This window comes from Syngnathus acus, chromosome 2 (assembly GCF_901709675.1).
Source record: "Syngnathus acus chromosome 2, fSynAcu1.2, whole genome shotgun sequence".
Lineage (NCBI taxonomy): Eukaryota > Metazoa > Chordata > Actinopteri > Syngnathiformes > Syngnathidae > Syngnathus > Syngnathus acus.
Window position 1 is genome coordinate 7,342,137 of NC_051088.1, and position 22,678 is coordinate 7,364,814.

A 22,678-nucleotide genomic window follows, 5' to 3' on the forward strand; every position below is an offset into this window, starting at 1 on the left:
CTCACAATGTTTTCCTGCGCGCAAATATAAAACTATTATTTAATGTCCCTAAGTTCTTGGTTTCTACTTTCGTACGACCGAAACACACACAAGAACAATCTGAAGGAGCACATTTGCTACTTCTTCACAAATACATAATCTTTTGGGTATTTTGGTCCCATTCATCACCCCACCCTTCGTTGTAGGGCCCTTAACTACCTTCTGGCTTGAGGCGCCGGGGGATGCCACTTTATTTACAGCAGGGGTGTCCAAACGTTTTGCAAAGTGGGGCAGATTTGGTGAGGTGAAAATGTCTGGGGGCTGACCGCTTAGCTTAACCTGGCAAGAGCCAGATTGATACGTGAATCCCCAGACAGAGTTCTTCACAGTATCAATGTGGGACTGCTCCACTGTGATATGCTCGGGAAAGGTGGGACAATTGAGTGCAATACTTCAAGCTGATTGGACGATGTGGCAACTTATGCAGCCTACCAAACTTTGGTTTTCAGCAATCACGGCAAGGGAAGTCCTAATCGGAAAGTTATAGAAGCGCAAACCTCTAAAAATTCACATTGCGTCTCTCGTTGCTCTTCTTTCAAAAGGAAGCTGTTAGTAACTTCTCAAGAACAGGATTAATTGCAGTGCCCATGCATTATTACAACCAGTTTGGTTGGTTCGTTTGTTTTCCCCGGCCTCAGCGCTTCTTGCTTTCGTCGCAGCCTCATATCCCACCAACAATAACATTGTTGCTTTGTGATTGGCCCGGTCAACTAATGACCGGCTTGGAGGAAATCAGCAGGCTCAGGACAAGTTGGAGTGTCGTATTTTTTTGAGCTCACAAATACCGCGAGAATTCAGCTACCATGCAAAGTTACACTGAGCTTCCAGTTTCTTTAACTTTTCACGAACGTTGTAGTTTGCATGTTTCATCTGGTAGTGTTTCTTGATAATGAATTTTTAGAAAACAGCCAGCCTCTCAACGAACTTGGCAGACACAGTTGTTTTTTTATTTTGGAAATAAAAACATGCCAATTTCTACTTGTCCTGGAAGCAACAGCCCTCTCTGTGAACTTTCCTCTTGAAAGTGCCACACAAAAGTCATGCAGCGAGAGGTTCAGTTTGACACCTAACACGACCTTGGGATCGGTGTGTTCGGAGAGGCAGCGTGCGCTCGGAGCATATTTCCGAAAGCACCCGGGATCAGGTCTGCTGCCATCTTCTAGTGAAATATAATTTCCTTTTTTCTGTACATTTTCTTTTCTTCTGTGGTTGGCAGTGCTGAGGGACCTCAAGTTCTTAATATTATGCCAGAGGCTGGCGGCCGGTAGAAATTTGAACACGGGCCGCATTCGGCCCACTGCGATTGCAATTCACACATGCGAGATGTGTGTGTGTGTGTGTGTGTGCGTGCGTGCGTGCGTGCGTGTGTGTGTGCGTGTGTGTGTGTGTAGCCTGCTATGCTCCCTTTTAATTGCTCTGTGCCTGTGGTTGTTGTGAGTTCCTTTCCCAGCTTTCATCAGCACCCTGGACTAATTATTTTTGCGTTTTTCCCCCTCAATACTGTTTCTGTCAATCTGGTTGTAAGAAGATAATGGGATTGGCTACCAAACATTGACATTTAGGATTCTTAATTGCTTATTCATCCAGTACTATGTTAAATGAATCAGTTTCCCATACAGTTACGGAACAAACTTGAAATAGGATTAACACACGCGCACACACGCACATGCACTACACATTTGTGTTTGGTTTTCTTTTAATTTTAGGATGTGTTTGGATTGAGCCAGCATTGGATTACTTGCTTGTTATTATGATACAGTTTGTGCGAGCAGCAGATGTAAATGTTGACGTACTGAAAGTCAACCACTTTCGGTTTGTACTCACATAAGGTACAAATGACTTGATGTCTAATTTTTGTTTTCTTTTTCTTCTTCTCTTTCAGGGGACCAATGGGTCAGATGGGTAGCCCCAAACTTGGCATGCAGCAAGGAGTTCAAGGTGGAGGCGGGATGGGAGGAATAGGAGGTTTAGGAAGTGGGATGGGTGGAGGAGTGGGAGGCAGAATGGGCGGAGGAATGGGAGGTGGGATGGGAGGCGGAGGAATGGGAGGTGGGATGGGAGGCGGAGGAATGGCCACTGGAGGTGGAATAGGCTCGAGAAGCAGTGAGCCCTATCGCCTGGCCGCCCATGACACGCCAACCTCCCCGCGTCACATGCAGTCAGGCCAGGGGTCCGGAACTGGACAGGGCTCAGGCCACGGGATGAGTCACAGTCCAGCCGGGGCCGGCATGGGGGCCCATACAGGGCAGAGTCCCGGCCAGCACGCCTCTAGACGAAACCTGCAAGTCGACTTCAACAGTTCGGGCGGCTCCAGGACTGGCCGCTCCCCCTCGGTGTCACCAGACCGTGGTGTGACACCCACCTCGCCCTACTCGGTGCCACAGATCGCGCCCATGCCAAAGAGCAAACTGTGTCCGGTGTGTACCACCACAGAGCTCTCCAACCCACCAGCTGTGCCCAACTACAACATCTGCACCCAGTGTAAGGCCACCGTGTGTAATCAGTGTGGCTTCAACCCAAACCCACACCTCACTGAGGTAGGTCGCGCTTGCATATGCCTTGGTAATAATAATATTAATAATAATAATAATAATAATAATAATAATAATAATAATAATAATAATAATAATAATAACAATAACAATAATAATAATATAATAAATTATTATTTCAATTCATTGCTTGGTCGCACTTTACTGTTGTACACATTACTGCTGTACTGTAAAACCTGATTGGGAGTTACATTGTGCTGGTCTAAGTTACAGGAAATTTGAAACGAGCCTTCAGCATCATTGTTGCAGCCTGTAATCTAATAAGTGCTACTTGCATCCATAAGATGTCACATCATAACATCAGATAGCATTTAGCAGAGAGGAGAGTGATGCCAATTAGGAGGATCAGCAAGAGATTACACTTGTTTTGATTATGTTGGGATTCAGTTCATTAGTGACATGGGTCGCTGACTGTTATTTGATTGTTTTGACCTGGAATTGTAGTACAGCATGTTAAAGACATTCATGCATGTATTATACACGTAGACTTACATATGGAGGTTAACGTTTCCCCGTCCCCCATCATTATGATTATGATTATGTTTTTGAGCTCACCTGTGTTTTACAGGAAGCTCCTGTCTCTTTTGAAACATGGATGAACTACATGAAGCCATTTCCATCATTGTGCACTGCTATCGCCAATTTATCCCTTTAAATGGATACAATTTTGCAAGAGATGCAGCTTCTTATTAATATGGATGAGACATTTTTAAACGCCCACACTCCCTGATGCGTTTATGTTTCTCTTATTGTTGTTGAAAAATGACATCTGGGAAAGATGTTAAAAAGCTGTTGTGTGGAAGCTAGTCGTTGAATAATTAACAGCAGGAAAAGTGTGGGTGTTGACGCTTTGGGATAAGTGGAGGTGCTTGAACACCCACATCCCCAACAGGTGCAACACCTCTGGATACACCATCTGATATCCATACTGTCGCTGTCCAATGTCCAATATATTTATTAGATTTATTTATATGTGAAGCCCAAACTACTCTGTTATAGTTATTACAGTATGTACTATATCACACATTGAAAAATCTATGGGAATTATTTTATTGTTGACCAAAGACACCCAATTTTGCTTTGCCCCAAAATCTATTCGGTAAATAAAATCTGAAAAGTAACTACAGTCAAATTATAAACCCGTTCCGTAAAAATTATACTCATGAGAAGTTTGCATGCTCTCGCCGTGATTGCATACATAGGTTTTCTCCAGATGCTCCGGTTTCCTTCGGCTCCCTGTTTCTTGCCTATAGTCTGCTATGCTCGGCTTCAGCTCACCCTTGACCCAAATAAGGACAAGCGCGATATGAAATGGATAGATTGGTAGATAGCATTGGTCAATGGTTACAACCAAGTGATTAAAGTTTGTGAGTTCACAAGGCATTACATCAAAATAGAGTCAATAATAAAGGCAGCACTCGCTCACTGTGTATAATTATGCTAACCTGGGAGATGGGAAACCCATTTAGCAGCCTGGAGTGGTGGTAATGCAAACTGAGGATATTGTATTTGCTTGTGTCTTGAGCAACTAATATTCTGGGAAATATCAGACCCACTCCATCGGTAGAGCCATGTCCGCTTTTAACCAAAGTGCCTCTAGTGTGTAAAAATGGACAGTATGTGTATTGTAGTGTTATTTATTGAACCTTCATTTACTCAGGAACATTACGACAACTCTTCTCACATGGAGTTCTATTATGATGATGACAACGCTAAATTTGGCCTTTGTATGTGTGAAGAAATGATAAACATATCATTTGTTGCTATTTCCGATATAGATGCATTCATTCAACTCTGTCTCTCTTCCTCTGTCTCTCGTTCTCGCTGCCGTTTGTCATCAGACTCTTTTGCCGACAATGTCTTCTTCCCTACAGCCTGTTTGTTGTTCAACACACTGCATGCTAATTTTAGACTCAGTGTGCACACATGGCTGCTGACAGAGATGTGTGTCTGCTTATGTGTGTGCGTGTGTGTGTGTGTGTTACGGGTGTAAGAGGGGAGAGAAAAGAAGGGATTAATTGGTTTCAGCAAAAAAAAATCTGCAGATTGAGGTTTCACTGCCTGTCAAACATGTTTTATGTTCAAATGTGTGAGTTCATTTGAATACTTTTTTTCTGGCAACAGTTTATCATTCTAGCTCTAGTGCATCCCAGGGGTGTTTGATGGGGATGAGGGAAGGGTTCTGTGCAAGCTCCACACCAAACTCATTCAAGCCTGCAGAAAATGGCCTTTTCTTAAACTGTTCCCATTCCATTGCGTACAATCATCGCAAATATCTTTCGAAGATGAACAATTAAGATTGAGGGATCAATAAGTCAACTTATCAATGAATTCATTGATTAAGAGGTGTGACCGCAGCTACCTTTCCACCCATTTGTCACACTCTAAACACTTGTTCCAAAATAAGATGTTTACTTGATTATTCATAAACTGCAACACATTTCTTATTCCCACATATTTTAAACAGTGAGATGTCATCCTTCAAATCCCAGTACCATGCATCAAAGAAACGTTGGCCTTTGTGATTTTACTTGAGACAAAGTATTCTGCTCACTTTGTATATTAGTCATCCCCGCAGGTGATAAGTTAAAGTCATTTCCTGAGCTTGCAATTACCTTTCACATGTTGTGCAGGGAATGAGCAACTCCAGCGCTATTTCATTGCATGGCATTGTGACTAAATCAATGATTCATTTTCTTTTTGTCCGCTGCTTTTCATATTTCGGATTCACATTTATGATTTTCCCTTCACATCTTTCTCTCTTTCTCCTTCTTCTCTCAAACCGTATGTGTGTATGTGAAAATGGGGGTTGCTACTTGTTTCCATTTAGAGAAAAAGAGAAGCTTTATTCAAATACTAAACCGGAAAATTGTGTGACGCCATCAACATGATCATGACAATGAGACTCAAGACATGTGACACAAGACACACTTTGGGCTGGTCGTCTGTCAGTTGCAGTGTCTGTATGAACAAACAACCAGTCACACTCTTGTACATACTGTCAATGACTTGCCCCCTTTTTTATAGGCATTTTGGACTGACACAATCTTTAGTAGCAAAACCTCAAAATGAAAGGCGATGAGAGGTCCGATGATTTTGTGCTAGTTTACAGTCTAGAAATTTGGGTCAAATTCCAAATCCTACAACCTCAGGGGCATTCCTCTTAATACGAATCATTACAGCGCGCACTGATGGTTTGTTCAAATGTCAAAACATCGTTTGTATCTTCAGTCTATGAAGGAGGCTACATTGACTAAAACCTATAGGGGGCACTACATTAACGTTTATTGGCCTCTCCGCTCCCTTTCCCTCTAGTATAAGGATGCCCTTATGGCTCGTTATCGTGATCTTCCTGCTTCTTCTCCTTTCACTTATCTTCACGCCCTTCCTCACACCCCTCTGAGCTGTGTGCCAAAGATGGGGGAGGAGGATTTATCTTTCCTCCTGCATGGAGAGAATCATGTCTATTCTGGGAAAGTAGGATGAGATGGAAGGTAAGAGAGAGGAGGGGGGCGTGAAGATGGGGAGAAGGTGAGAGAGTCAAGGGTTCTCTCCTCACATGCATTAACTATGAGAAGTTCCTTTAGTCAAGCAGGTGGACAGGACACTCTCACAACGACAAGTAAACACATGCATATGTCGTGTGAGGTTACGCGTGTACTTTGGCCAACACACAAACGTTGACTTGAACACATCCGCACCGAGAGGATGCAGCTGCAAGCCCAGCAGTTCAAGCGCGGGAATTCCTAATGAGGTGTTTTAAATGATGAATGCATTCTGCTGGCACTCACATGGCTGCAGATGGGAGGGAGGATGGCGCCGGCCGGGGCTTTCGAGCCAGGCTGCAGCTCCTCTGTGACAAAATGAAAATACCAATGTGACTAATAAACTGAAATATTTTAATTGTGCTTCCACTTGAAGCTTACTGCAAAAGTGACGCATAAAGTCAAAGAGAATCAAAGTGTTTAATCAAACCAGCCGCTTTACGATAGCATATAATAAATACAACATGACATAGATGGGCAAATGGAAATTAACATTGACGTTATTGTTATTATAAACTTTTCAAACAGCTGCTCATTTCCCACACTGAACATCTACATCTGTGGGAACAACAACTATTGCTGGAGTTTAGATAGAAACCTTCTCTGCCTCTTATCAAGTCAAGTCTAGTTTATTTATGTAGCACTTAATCACAGATATGTCTCAAAGGGATTCACATGGCCTCAATTGATAATTATTCTCAACATCCCTGATCTGTGCTGGAATTGAACCTGCAGTGACGAGTGCATGCAAGGCACCTTAATATAACTCCTGAGTCTTTTGTAAATTAATTCCTCGATGCAGTCATGTCAGCGGCTATGCAAAAAAAAAAATTGTCAATGATTTACCGATCCCTAACTCAACCTATTCCCAACATCACAGGCAAAAGTAGTAATGTGGGCTTGCTCACACATCACAGCACAGGGGGGGCATGAAGGTGGCAGAGCAGCATAACTAGAAGCTGCAGGAGGATTTCCAAAGGTTGGCTGGCTGCTGCCCCAGTGCGATAACGCCCTGTTTTGACTGAGCTTTGCAAACAGGTCTGCACTGGAAGGGAGATGTCTTATCTCCCGTTTCCTTCTCCCACACAACAGACACCCTTTTGTGGCGACTGCTGTACCCAAATACAGCAAAACAAAAGTGGCAAGCTAATAACAACCTTTAGCATTGAGCAAAAAAAGCAATAACCATGCACAAAAAAGCACAGAATTAATTAGAGAGACATATTCTTGTAACTACTCTGAGCTACACTCGGGGTCTAAGCAGACATGAACTGCTAATAGAAATGAGACACGGCTAGGTCACACTAAAGTGGGGTTAAGAGCTGATTGGATGACATAAGGATACACGGCTTATGACTTCAGATGTAAAACTAAATTGTTGCGTGTTTCCCGCATATGCTATACGTATTGCAATATATTCGAGATTAGTGTTCCCCAACCTTTATTCAGGTATTTTGCAATGTAAGACAAAAATGTCACAGAAACTGGATACACAGGTTTATGTATGTTCTGCCATGCAATGGAAGCGTGTTTAACTATTCTGCCTGTCACTGTCATATGTAGATAGATGAATAAGGATACATATTGTACTGTGCATTGTATATTGTTTAGATAATCAAACTAATTATCCTGAGGAAGACCAATAAATGTGTTAGAGGAAGATTAAATGTGACAGACCACAAAATTCAAAGAAAGACCATCCAGCCTCATGAGTTGCTTTGATGTAGACACATTTCATCAATTAAACATTTAATGGAATTTTAGAATCCATCATGTCTTCCGTTCTTCTGATTTAGTAGTAGTTTAACAGCATTTTGGAATTGCATTTACACATAACATATTTCATATTCATATTAATCCCCCTGCAACTTTATCACACTAAAAGTCTTATCCGCCTATAACAGACCCATCTATCCAGCCACAATCTTCTTGTCTATTCACAGTTTGTCCACTCCCACTGATTGTGTGTGCATGCGGTTGGCAGGGAAGCTGCGATCACACTGGGTTTGTTCCAAAGTGCTGAGACAGATTTTAATTAGGAAACATACGGTACGATCCTAATCAATACCATCGAACCATTTGAGGTTGTTCAATGGAAAGAGAGGTGTGTATGTGTGTTTGGTGTTCATCCATTTTTTGTACCGCTTAAATTGTGGGTGACCAGTCAATCGCACGGCACATGCAGACAACTAATCATTCTTACCCGTAGACAACATATTTAGAGTCTTCAATAATACCAGCCTAATCGAAAGATGACTTAGAAATTAGTGCAAATGCCCTAAAGTGAGTGTTTTGTTCCCAATGTCAACACACATTATTGTACTGTCATTTGGTTCTGCAAGCTAGTGAAGGTACACACACGGCATATGAGATGTTTTATAATACAACCGGTTGTGTGTGAGTCTGTCAGTGGCTCCTGCTGCTCGCTATGGAGGCAGAGGAAGATAGCGAGAGTGTTGTGCACACAGCTGGAGAGTGCAGCACCTGCGAGGCGCCAATTATGGTTCATTGATCGCACTTTGCCTAGCTATTATTTCCGCGGTGTGTGTAATTGTGTGGGAGTCAGTGAAGTTCACAAAGCCAGTGTGACTCCCACTTTTGAATGCGTGATTGACACATGCAACTTCCAAAATACACTTCTGTGCCTCATACGGACTAGTTTTCAATTGATTAGATGTGGAAAACACTGGTCAATCGTCATCGGGTGTCTATTTCCAGTTAATCAAAGAGGTCACCGTTCTTGCATTGAAGGATGACTAATATGCGTGTGCATTTTCATAACTAGCGAGTGAATCCCTGTGCTTTATTATTGGAAAAGTTCCAGGAACGTCCTTCCAGCTTGCGGAATATTGATCAGTGCATTAGTCTGTAAGTCAAGTAAGCCAGAAAGACAAACTGTTCCTTCATTGGAGTCATTCTGCATATCAGCCTTTACTCAATGTCTACTGTCCGTCGTACTACAGTCACTGTTCATCCGACAGAAGTGAGTACGAACATTTGTAAACATTTTAGCTTTTCACAGGTGGCGCAGCACCCAAATAAATGATATTGTAATACAATTTCTGTTGTGGTTGTTTTAACTTTAGACTTTGTAGTCGCTTTTGTTGCCATTGGTTTAGTGACTAATGCCAATGTGTTGAGTTATTATGTGGGCAGAGTTAATTTATGAGCTGCACACTAACTACTTTATATTCTCGCAGTGTCATTTCTAGGAGTGTTGTCCCATACATACAATAAAATACCGATCCAATCCAAGAGACAGATTGTGACCCTGTGTCAGGTTTGAAGGCTCCGCATAAAATATCCTGCACTGTGTTAAAAAACAAAAAACAAAACAGTTTTTTTTGGTCATGAAGCAGAAGGCCACAAAGAAGAGGGGAAAAAACAAAATGAAGGACAAACTGGATATTTTGAGAAGCTGGTCAACTACACCTCCCATTTTGGCGACAGACGCTATCTGCACTTTGCTTTTTAGCCACAAGTACATATTATAAAGTATAAATGAAGTTAAGCATTACCATAACATATACACGATCAATGAGTAATCGTGTTTCCTAAATTTCAGTATCTCAGCTTAACTATCAACTCATTTTGAAATCAAAACAATCTTGAATATTATTCTTTCCAGCTCTAATACATATTATCCCATACAAAAGGTCAATGGCATATAAAATGCACAACTTTACATGCAGGCATGTTTTTAGGAAATATCAGTCAGTCTTGACGGTTTTAATTATTATGTTCCACAATGTTTCAATCAGAGATTTGAAAAAGTAAAAAACCTAAATAAGTGAAACTATTCCTGATCAAACCTGTGAACTAACGCTAACACTGAAGCCGTCCTTGTCAGTTGTCTCCCCATTTCTTTGCCCGCTTGTTTTCCTGAGCCCAAAAGCAATTTACAGCATTTTGATGGACAGGTCTATTAGCGTAAATGCTGTGTGTGGGTTTCAAGATGTAAGTGCCTATGGATCCTGCGGGAGCCTGTGGAGCCGTGCAGTGCACAAAGTGTGGCCAATTGTGAGTGTGTGTGCTTGAGTGTTTGGTACTGTATGTGTGCGTGCATACGGTCCAGGCTCAGATTTGTAGAGTATGTAATGGGCTATATTGTATTACACTCTGGACTGCCACACTTGACCGCAAACAGCTTCAAGTACTTGCTTACTTTATATCACCACACTCTGAATCTTGCTTGAACCACGTCACCATCTTTGAGTGTTCAAATAATGGATCTTTCAAGACAGCAACTCTTTATCTTGTCATACTTTCTTCAGGCACCTTGGGGCTTGAACCAGTAAATGCTAAATAAATACCGCCCAAAAAAGCACTGAAAGAATTATGTTATTCATACATCACTGCTGTAGTTGAGTCATTGCTTCCCGTTAAGTATGAATCCAGCCATTCATTTTTTACACTATTAATAGCATTGCAGGTGTGCTGAATCCTATCCCAGCTTACTACTGGACTGGTCACCAGCCATTCAGAGGGTCTATTAAAACTTTGAATACATTTTTGCGTGTTCCTGCAGTGTCATCTATTTTTATGATACTGCCTCACTATCTTAAATTACACAAGTGAGCAGCGACTATATATCAAATCCATTACTCTGATTAATGTCCATGTAGTAAAGTTATCAATTCACATCTGCTTGTTGAATGCCTTGCATTTGATTTCTCGGGTCGAACATAATCTTTCTATAGCTGTTATAGGCCCGTTTTATTTCAAATGTACAGAAAAATGCTATTAATTATACCTTAACACAATAGTTTCAAAGTTGAGATTATAATTATAGGCTGCAAACAACCGTACTAATATGCAGTGGTGAACTGCGTGTTTGGCACAGTTGGGATTTACCCCGCTTAATCCACCTCTTAACACAATCATGTTGCAATACTAGAAATCATCAGATGAAAACACAATATAACAGCGCACAATGGTGCCATAGACATCACCCAGAGCAGTTCAGAGTAATAATATGTTAAAAAATGTTATTTCAGGCCACCTACAAGATCTGAAGCAAATATAAAAATCTACCAGGTTAGAGGAACACTCCCATTGCTAATATATCCTGTTTGAATTTACCACAGTTAAATGCTGGTTCCAATTCATACCTATAAGGGAGAGCCACGAGAGGATAAACAAACAAAAACACCAAAAAATAACAATGCATGCTTTCCATTGAAGTGCAGGTTAAAAGATGCTCCAGTGAGGGACCCAATGAGTAGTGACCATGTCCACTTTTGTGTCAGGCTAAGCGACATTCAGGGCACTCTGACATGTGTTATACATAAAATGTAGACAGGGACAGTCTTGTATTGATTAAACAAGCCCCTTATTTACATTTAGAGTGCTAATATCATCAAATTCATGTGACTTGGCTTGATCGAATGAACGAGGGAACAACTGCAGGATAGTTTTCATGTATGAGGAGCCATTAAAATGTGATGAGGTGCCCTTGAAGTAAAGCATTTATCATACAAACAGGACAACTACCTTTTAACATGCATTGGACACCTGCCAGCATCTTTGGTCCTTTGCAGTCAGATTCTATGATGTCATCTCATGCTGTTCAAAAATATGCACCCCGGTGACACGCATGATATTGGCTGTGAAGTTACTCTAACACATGCTTTTCGTGTTTGTGACGTGTGTCATGGTAACAGGTTCCGTGCGTGTTATCCCACTTACAGTAAGTATACTTAGACACCCACCTTTAAATTGAATAAGGTGATGTCGTCACTCACTTCTTCCTGGCACCGCGTAGTCTGTAAAAGGGATTATTAAATTTATATTAGGGCACAATTGGTTGCACTTTTGGTAGTCACTTGGCTGTTTTAGAGGGTAAACATATAAATACACTGTAAAGAGTAGATTTTATAAAACATACATGAAAATATTACTAATGTGTCCATAGACAATTAATTTAACATGTTAATTGCTATTTTTAAATTGCTTAATTATAATGAAATGTTTTATTCATTTACCAAGTGTGTGTTTAAAAAGTGGTTTGAAGTGTATAAAAACTGTTTTCGAAGTGTATAAAAACTGGTTTCTTAACATGTATGAGAAAAAAGACAAATAGCCAAACTGACTACACAGGCAAAAAGGGAACTGAAAAATAAGCCTGGAACTGTGTCTCCTTGTGTTCTGTTTTATTGATTTATATGTCGAAATATTAGTTTAACGGATTAAGTGTGAAAAGGGTAGGAATCTAAAAAGCTCTGCTTCCTCCTACTCCTTTTCGACCATTCTTCGTTGTTGTTTTTTTCTGTGACTTAAATATAGCACTTTAAAGTGTTTTTTATGATATTTCATTGTTTTGTTTTCCTCTTTTCGTGTTTTAAATATGTTCGAAATAATGACATATCAAATCAAAGCAAACACCAATGTTTCTTAATCACAGTGGAACCTTGCTAGTCAAACATGCATATTAGGGGCACATGCTGTATAGGGAATAACAAAATTGGGCAAGAACCAATCGAGGGTCCGGCTAAACTTTTATTAATTATATAGGCATTTTTAAACCTACATTATATAGCATATGAACAAATTTGTCCTTAGTCATAAGATTGTGATAAAATCATAAGAAGAAATTTGCAGCAGATTGGCCGTACATTCGTATCACATAATCATGATCACTTTATCTGCTTAAAGTTTTAGCTGGTGCACAGGTGTAAAAAGCGCTCAACCACTCTAAAACATATTAAAAGCAACAGAACAATAGGAATATGCAGGGTTCTGTGGCTTATGGAAAATCGTGTCTCTTTTTGATGTTACGGATGGGATGCTATGAAGTATTAACAGACCGGTGGAAGAAAACATTGTCACATGGCAGAAAGAGGCACGCTCAGTACTCATTGTTTTTCATTTGATCATTTTAAATTTATGACCTACAAGTTCTTCATACATAATGTAATTAGGACTTCAGTGTAGGTTAGATATATAACTTGACGTTACGTAGCTACCATAGTTATGCAGAATCCAAGGAAAAAGCAAAACATGCAAGCAGAGGTAGTAATTTTTATCCTGCGAGACCGTCTTTCAAACTCTGAAACTTTACGTAACTTTAATTGTGCATTCCGTGGAAATGTTGCTTGAATTTTTTTCCTTGCTGACAATGTGGCGAGACATTCAGGGTCCATTTTGAAAACCCACTGAAGTGAGTTCCTTGTCACTCTGCACCAATGGTGTATGTTTTGTAACCACAGGAACAGATCACTTCACAGCCAGCATTCTATTACATTTCTATTCGCATCAATGCTTGCCATCACTTTCATTAGTCTATTGCCATTTTGTTAGCAGTGAGCAGAAAAAGTGAATCTAATGAGAGGATGGCTCATAACAGTGGTAGCGAGTTCTGTTCCACCCTCATTGTGCTGCTTTGGCTCTTCAATTGAATCTTGCTCCATCGCCTGTTCTCTGGATATCTTTTTATGTCTGCAGGCTAATTAATGACAAATTGGATTATAGAGTCATGCTGAACTCTGCCCAATGGAACGCACAGTCTTCCTCCCACCCCCATTCTCAGATGAGACTCTGTGATATTGGGAACACTATTTTGACAGATATGATAATCAAATCACACATGAATTGTTTTGTCAGCAATGCCACCAATTTGTGGAAAGATCACCACAGTAAAGGAGAGTGTGTGTGTCTGCCTGTGCGTGTTTGTTTGTACGTGCACATCTGAGTGCATATGTTTGTGTCAAATTCACATAGAGACTTGTTGCTATGCACAATCGATTTGTGGTGGGAATAAACGCATGCGGGTAAGCGCGAGGTGGACATGCACAAGAAAGACGGAAGTAAAGGTTCTTGAAGAATCTATTTTTGAAAATCAGTAAATCATTAAGTGTAATGCAGTCATGTGATTGGTTTTGATGTCTACGCTGATTAGATGTCACACTTTTGGATTATGGGATCCAAAAACAACAAAAGTATTTTTCTTTACAGTGGAGCCTGTTATGGTTGATCTCAAGCTATTCCAGAATGCTGTTGGACCCCTTTTTCATTTGCATTTCACACCATTTTTTTTTTTTATACCATGTCTAAGAGGAGGTTTTTAGAATGATACTGGGTCATAAATAGAAGGGTGAAAAGTTCAAAGATGATATTCACATATCTGATGTTTTATGTGATATGCAGACATCCTTACGTCTAAAATTTTTGTACAATTTTAGAAGATAACATTTTGTTGAAATTCGAAACCATCTGTTTTCTGGAGTGGTAATGGCGTTTCCACTGTATTAGATTAGAAAAAATGACATACTGTGATTACATAGGATTTTGTGTGTGCGGGGGTGATTGAGTTATAGGTCCCTGTGGGAAACCCATCTCTGTTAGTCCAGGATTATGTGTTTTTTGGAGTAGAAGTGGATAGATGTTCCTTGGGGCTGGGCTGTTAATGAAGCGCGACATGATTAGACCACAACCAGATTCACTAACTGCTGAGTTGATCCCCTCATGATCCCCTCCGAGGTCTACTTTCTTCACATCTTGTTTTTAACAGAACCAATAAATTCAGTTCAGTTGTTTGTTCTCCCCTGTATTATTTTGATTGGCGTCATTGTCTAACATAAAATACATTTTTCTTTGATTCTCACGTCAGCTGAGAGCTGTTTCTATTATTTTACTTACACGTAGCTGTAAGATTGAGGGTTATAAGGTTAGACACAACACTCTGGTATATCCTTTCCACAACAAACTACAACCACAGTAATAAGCATGTTGGTAAATTACTCAAAACTAAGCATGATTTTTTTTTAAAGGTCTGATTGTGGTACAACATGGATGCAATTACATTCTGCAGTAACCATAATCTTGTGCAGATACTTTCTTGATCATCCTCAAAGAGTGTGTTGAAGCAACACTATGGGGGAGATTCGGAAGTGGAGGGGTGGGCGGGTGTAGGAGTGCTGTATGTTTGCGCATTGCATTATGGGAACGAAAGGGGATGGGAGCAATGTGAAGAGATTTACAGTGCTGTGCTCAAGCTGCAGAGATGCTAAAATAGCAGTCGGTATGGTGGCTGAGTGTTAGCGGCTGATGCAAAGCTGTGAGGACAGACGCAACACGAGCGGGTCGACACACTTCACATAGGAGGTTTTTCACAGGGTATGTCTTTTTTAAGTCAGAAGATGTGAGCGAGGGCAAACCTGGTCTTTAATTAAGCATCAGTTATCGTCTGGAGGAGGAGAGCTGATGTTGAGAGATGATGAAGGGTGAGGCTCATTTCATAATCTTTCTCGTTATATTTGTTTGAGTCTCGTTTATAACTGCTGTGTGCGTGACCATATGGATTTATGTTTGAAAATCTTCTCAGCCACATTGCAGTGATCTCTCAACAGCCACCTATGGCCGAGCTCAGCTTCCAATTCTGGTCAAAATGTGTTGCCAGTTTTTAAAGGAATAAAAAGTGATGGTCATTATGTGAAATTGTCTAAATGCACTCCCTCTGTCATTGCTAGGCATTGAATTAATATAGTATTCACGTGGTTTGTATTGAAGTGGAAGGTGTGTCTTGTCTCGGAGTCTGCTGTGATAGTAATAATAATAAGTCCTGTTATGTTTTACATCTTTCCTGTCCACCTTTGGATTTGTGGGATGTCACTGTATAAGCAGCAGAAAATGTGTGTATTTATTGCATCAGATGAGGAGCTTTCTGTTTTTGATAAACTGAGTTAATAAAAACAACTCAAGTAGACAAACTTTGTCTTGCTTTGTAAACATAGCTCCAACATCGATAGTGACATTATGTTTATGTGCAGCTCGTATGCAATGCCACAGTATCCGCCGATCCAATTTCTGTACCGCTTGTCCCCACGGGGGGTCGCGGAATTCTGTGTAGCCTCAAATGCAATAAAACAAATGATTCAAATGTTAATAACTGAGATGGAGGGCAAAGTTAAAATGTCATTTTGGCTTTCTGTTTGCAGGTCCAGGAATGGCTATGTCTCAACTGTCAGATGCAGAGGGCTCTTGGCATTGATATGACCACACCTCGTTCAAAGAGTCAACAACAGATCCATTCGCCTTCCCATCAAGCGAAACCTCTCGTCCAGCCTCAGCAGGCTGCACCTCAGCCAACACAGCGAGAGACTGCAGCACAGCCCAAACCTTTGGCACAGAGCCAGCCCACCCAGCAACAGCAGCCGCAACAACCGCAGACTCAACTCTATGGCCAGAATCAGTCCTACCCTCAGTCACAGCCATATTCACAGTCCCAAGCATACCCCCAATCCCAGACATACCCACCGTCACAGCAATATCCTCAGTCCCAGCAGTATCCCCAGGTCCAGGAACATCCCCAGGCTCAACAGTATCCACAGTCCCAACAGTATCCCCAGTCCCAGCAGTATCCTGAGCCGCAGCAGTACCCCCATTCGCAGCAGTACCCTCAGTCCCAGCAGTACCCCCAGTCCCAGCAGCATCCACAGTCCCAGCAGCATCCACAGTCCCAGCAGTATCCCCACTCCCAGCAATATCCCCAATCTCAAGAATATCATCATTCCCAGCAGCATCCGCAGTCTCAGCATTATCCCCAGTCTCAACAGTATCCCCAGGCTCAGCAGCAACCTTACCAACAATCCCAATCCGGACCCCAGGCTCAGCAGCAGCCCTACCAACAATCCCAATCTGGGCCCCAGGCTCAACAACAGCCTTACACACAGTCCCAATCCGGACCCCAGGCTCAACAACAGCCTTACACACAGTCCCAATCCGGACCCCAGGCTCAACAGCAGCCATACCAACAGTCCCAATCTGGACCCCAGGCTCAGCAGCAACCTTACCCAGCGTCCCAGTTTGGACCCCAGGGTCAACAGCAGCAGCAGCAGCAGCAGCAGCAGCAGCCTTATCCACAGCCTCAGTCTGGTCCCCAGGGTCAGCAATATCCCCAAACTCAGCAGTATCCACTGGCTCAGCAGCAGCCTTTTCCACAGTCCCAGTCAGGGCCTCAGACACAGCCTCACAGTTCACAAAACTTACACAGTCACGCATCTTCCAGTGGTCCCCAGATCCAGACAGGTCCTTCCCATCAGGGAATGAGGTCTGACTCATATTCCCAGAAAGATCCAAGAACTGCTGGAGGTTCTGCAGGAGGTCCCAACCAACCTGGTGGTCCAAGAATCCCTCACCCTGGTGCTGTACCCCTCCCTGGCTTGACAAAAGCACCGTCCCAGCCTGATCTAGGTCGTGGCTCTCCCATGCACCAGTCTATGGCACGGCATCATGACCACACCAGAAGCGCTGGCTCCTCTCCAGCTCACAAGCCCCAGAGTCAGGCCCATCCTCCTGCCCAGGATGGACTGACCAAGCTATTCGGCTTTGGAGCTTCCTTACTCAACCAAGCGAGTACCCTGATCAATGTGGACCCTTTACCAACCTCGTCCGCGCATCCCAGTCCCGCACGAGGCAAGGTGGTATTCAGTAATGCGGCCCCTGACAACAAGCAGCCACAACAAGGGGTCTCAGGTGCCAAACCATTTGGCATGGGGGGTTCTCACGGTCCGACTCAAATGGGAGGTCCTCATGCGCCGACCCAAACGGGTGGCCCTCAACCTCCAATCCAAATGGGCGGCCCCCATGCACCAAGCCAAATGGGGGGTTCCAATGCACCAAAGCAACAGCAGCAGACTGTACCCCAACAACAAGGAATGCCACAACAGCAGTCCCTTCAACAAAAAGACCCACAACAACCTCAAGGGCAGCAGCTTCGACAAATGCCGTCACACGGGCAAAAGGCGGAACTAAAGCAGGATCCAGCAACGGCTCCCACCGCAGCTCTGCAGCCAGCAAAGCCCAAAGTGAACTGTCCTCTGTGTAAAACAGAGTTGAACATCGACAGCTCTGACCCACCCAACTACAACTCATGTACGCAGTGTCACACTCAAGTGTGCAACTTGTGCGGCTTCAACCCGACACCACATCTGGTTGAGGTAAGGAGAGCAACGAATGACACAAAATATCTCACACACTGAAATAAATGTGGGTCCATCAAAACTAAAGGAAAATGAGGAGGTAGCAAAGAAAGAAAAAATCTCCTAAGGAAAGGTCACATCATAAAGAAAATGAAAGGCGGAAGATCAGCATAAGGGGGGAATCTCAGTATGTTACTATCAACTGATGGAAAAAATATTCCAAATTGAGAGCAGAAGCATGTAACTCGTGCAGACAGGCTTATTGAAAACGACTCGTTTGCCTTGAGGCGGCATGAATCCTCCAGGCTCTTGGGGGAATACAGATGGTCGTACTACTGTACTGTGCTACTGCCTAGAGATAGACCTCAAGATAATCCACAAAGTTATATTTAGCTACTACAGCTAGCTGCTAATTTTATTTCAATCAAGCGTGTATTTGTGTGCGTGTGTGTGTGTGCGTGCTTGTGTTTGTGTGTGCTTGTGTTTGTGTGTTGTACAGCCCTAGAAAGAAACCAGGAAGACAGAACAGCATTACAATAATAACATAGGAATACAGTATAATGTACTATATATACAAACCATGGAGCACCCATGTTTATTTTAACCCGAGAGCTACTTATTGGGTTGTGATTAATGCCAAGTGCTACCAGTTATCTGAAATATAAATCTGCTTGATTCATTCAAAACGAAATAATCTGCTCATGATCATAGTGCCCTCTAGCTCATTTCTTCAAACGCTATGATTTGGTCATTTAAAATACTGACCATAAACAATTGTTACTTCTCTGTATTTCTTCTCCTTTATTTACACCGATACAAGTGTGATTTAAAAAATAAAAGAAATAATTAAACGGAACCAAAGGTTTACTGGTAATTGGTGCTTTATTTTAGAGGCTACATGTTGCAGACAAAAAGCTGGAAGCGATAAAAGCTGTATAGAAGGGATGGAAAATTCTTTGCTTTCTTTTCTAAACACACAGCAGCTTGCTGTTTACAACAGTATATCCATCGATAAAAACATCTAACGCTCTAAGATGACAGTGCAGATGACTGGCAAAAGACAAGAACACTGTGTGACAGCAAAACACTTGATTTCTCAATAATTCATGGCAGTTTCTGAAATATAAATAGTGGGAAAGATTAAATATGTAAAAGGTGGTGGTGTCTCCTGAAACAGCAAAGTAGAGCGTCACCGGGTTCACTGTGTTTCATTTGGCCGGCTATTTGGTCCTTATTCCTGACTTTAGCAGTTTTCTGAAAATAAATAAAAGAAGACACAAAGCTTATGAATGAAGACTCCAGAATTCATTTCATTTTCGTCAACAAAACACAGCAAAAAAGACTTTCCCAGTAAATAATGCATGACCTTAAATGGTGCAATTCATCGCCATCGTAGAAGCTGTTCAAATGCCAATAAAACGAAATGATGACGCACACGTACGCTGCATAAGCAGGTGTTGGTGACTGACGGAATGAGGCCATTTGTACAGACCAGTCTGTCACTCCAACTTTCACAGCCATTGCCGGTGCTGTCTTACCAATTATTACTGCACCAGCCCTACCCACCTGAGACACCATCTTATCATTTGTGTGTTTTTCTTGCCCCACTTTTGTAGCTCTAAGCTAGTGTTGACTACATTTGCAATTGTGGTTTCCAACAATAACCAGCCACTATCCTGAACGTGCATAGAGTGCCGATAGGGGGCCACAGAAATTTTAGACCATGCAACAACATCACATATTGACTGAGCATTAAATCCAGTCCTTGAATACAAATACAACATGATAAGACGAATGAAAAAAAGGCAAAATATTTCCTTCCTACAATTTCTGAAGAGTGAGTGGCAGTATTTGGGATGACACTCAAGCGTCCACTGCAGCGACTGATGTGCAACATAGACAAGGATCCAAATGAAAAATTAACAAGAAGAGATGAAATCACCCTTTCAAAATATGGGTGGATAGATCGCGTTAGAATGCAGTGAATCACGCTCCTACATTTAGAAAGAACCCAGAACAAAAAAAACTGTGAGCAGTAGCTAAACCAGAAAGCTGCTCCTAATGGACCAACGCTTCGCTCCACTACTTCAGGACAGCTCGCTACAATTAATAATACAACAACTCCACATCCTTTCCTTTACTTTCTTGCTTCACAACTTTATCCAAACTCAACTTTATTTTTAGAGTATTTAAAAATACACACAACTTAAACAGTGCAGTGTATAAAGATCAAACACAAAACAATAATAATAATAATAATAATAATAAATATAATATCACACTACTGCAATAAAGTACTATTACAATAATAATAATAATAATAATAATAAAAGTATTATTCAAACCTCTCCCTCATGGCTGTAGGTGGAGCAAAATAAGTACAAGGTATAATCATGCCACGCCCAGACTATACATCTTGTACCAAAAAAAATAGCACAATGAGGCAAAATGCTATGAAGAAAAAAACAAACAAAGAAAACATAGAATTCATCATTTTAAAATCCCGCCTCAGATTCCTTTTTTTGCCATTGGAATATTTACATAGCAGCTCAAACAAGCTTTGAATGAGAATTATAAAATAATAACTAAATAAATACAATATATATCTTAATGGCTCAGACTGCTGACTGTTGTCATCTTCGCCTCATGCAGGTCACATGCTACTTTTTTTTCTTTCTTTTTTGTATATCCTTTCTCGGGAACTTGAGACTGATAGGGCACAGGCTGTAGTGCACATTAACATAAAATACATACTGATAAAATATACGCTGGCATACACACACACAAGCAGAAATGGAAGACACCCACAGGAACACCATGAGACAGTTGAAACATAAAGGTGAAGGAACGATGTTGCCACGGAATGTGTGGAATTCCCTCAATGGGACTTTTGAGGTAAAAGAACTTGGGGAACAAACACATTTTTTCTCTCTTTTTGTAATGCATTCAGCTGTTGAGTGGCCTTGACTTCATCCAATACTGTAAATGCTGATTCAGAATGCTTAATCTCCTGTTTACTGGCTTTAAACTAACAGCATCCTGTAATTGCAACTGAAAATCCTGCGGGAAGAGCATTAAGTACGACAAGGTAACTCTGCCAGAATGGATGAAGAGCAGGTTCAAAATGAAGGAGTAAAACAATGTTTATTTCATGGAGCTCATCTGAACTAAATCAGAGAGATGTTTGCATGTTTTTGCAATTCAGAAAACGGCAGCTATTTGTCGATTTGCAATTTATTTCCATTCATACGTTCAAATTGAAGTTGGTGATTTCAACTCAACACAAGTGAAAATAAATGAGTACGAATCAGAAAGACGCGTGACGGAATGAAACTAATCATTTTCATTCATCACATTCACTGGCAACCTCATGTTCTGGCTAAAGAAATGGCATGTTTAAATCTGATACAAAATAGGTACAGATTATTTGAGTGTGTCACCCGTGCGTGTAATAATGACGATTTCAATGAACCAACTTATGAGACCTCGACTCTCAATTAATGAAGTAAAAATAAAGCATCAAAAACATTCTTCAAATGTGAGTAGTATTGTTCCTTTGCTTCAGAGGGGCGGCCTCCTCAGTGCCATTGCTCGGAAGACTTTTATGACCTCACAATTTATTTTGTTATTTGGTATTTATGTGGCTTGCCCAATGGCAAGCAGGAGAAGGTCAGAAACCAACTTTAGGTAGTTAATGTTCACACTAAACCCATTATTATGACAATAAAATCATACAGACAGCTAAATAACACTGTCCATTTTTTTAAAATGATCAACCATCATATTTTGCCTTTTAAATATACTAGTTTGTGATGTTAATCACCTAGAAAAATGATATCCTTGTTTATAAAGCTTGACAGTTTATTAATGGATAAGAGAAAACCATGCTCACAGTACGCTAAGCCCATAGATGCTCTCCATGCAAGTTGAGTTTACCGTGTTAGGGAATTTGGCAGACCGCATAGTACTGCCTCGCTAGACCAAGGGCATATTTCTTTACATTGACAGAATAAACTAGAAATCAACCAGCTAAAAGCAGGCCTAAGTTGTGGCGCGGGTGGTGTAATGCGATTTCTATGGATTTGATCGAGGTGCAGGCAGACAGATTCATTGCGCAAATTACTATTATTATTATTATGATAATATCATGTTACATTGGTGTTATTCATAGCGAGCATACATCCACACATAGTTTGATGCAAAGTAGCAACCACTTGAACTTTCAATGTACTCTGTCAGCAGGTTAGACAAAAGAAAAGTGTTTAAAGAAAGTTCTCTTTCTTAACACAGCAGACATTTTGTGGAGGCTCTGTGGGGGAATCAGCAGCTGGAGGGACTTCAAGCGCCTCACTGCACTACAGCACTTGTACTAAATTGTGCTTTAAAAAAAGAGAAAAAAAGAGAAAAAGGGACCATGGTCTTTTGTAGCGCTGCCCCCACACAACCTCTTCCTGCCTCCCTGCGGGTGTTCATTTCAAAGAGCAACACTGATATGTCTTTCTTCTTCTCAAAGCAGTATTGAAAGTCGGATGAATTAGTGAGTCATAACTGGAACTCTGCGTGCGTGTGTCTAAAATAGGTTTGCCTGTGTAGTACATCATGCCACAAATAGGAAGCTCACAGT

At 41.4% G+C, this 22,678-nt stretch overlaps 1 protein-coding gene across 1 annotated transcript in view; it reads left to right on the forward strand.

The window, feature by feature from the left end:
- Nucleotides 1–22,678, forward strand: part of bsna (bassoon presynaptic cytomatrix protein a) — a 68,087-nt gene that overhangs the window by 8,747 nt on the left and 36,662 nt on the right. The window contains exons 2-3 of the mRNA XM_037245964.1: nucleotides 1,922–2,576; nucleotides 16,072–18,072. Of these exons, the coding sequence (XP_037101859.1) occupies nucleotides 1,922–2,576; nucleotides 16,072–18,072 (2,656 nt within the window). The remainder of the gene's footprint in view (nucleotides 1–1,921; nucleotides 2,577–16,071; nucleotides 18,073–22,678) is intronic.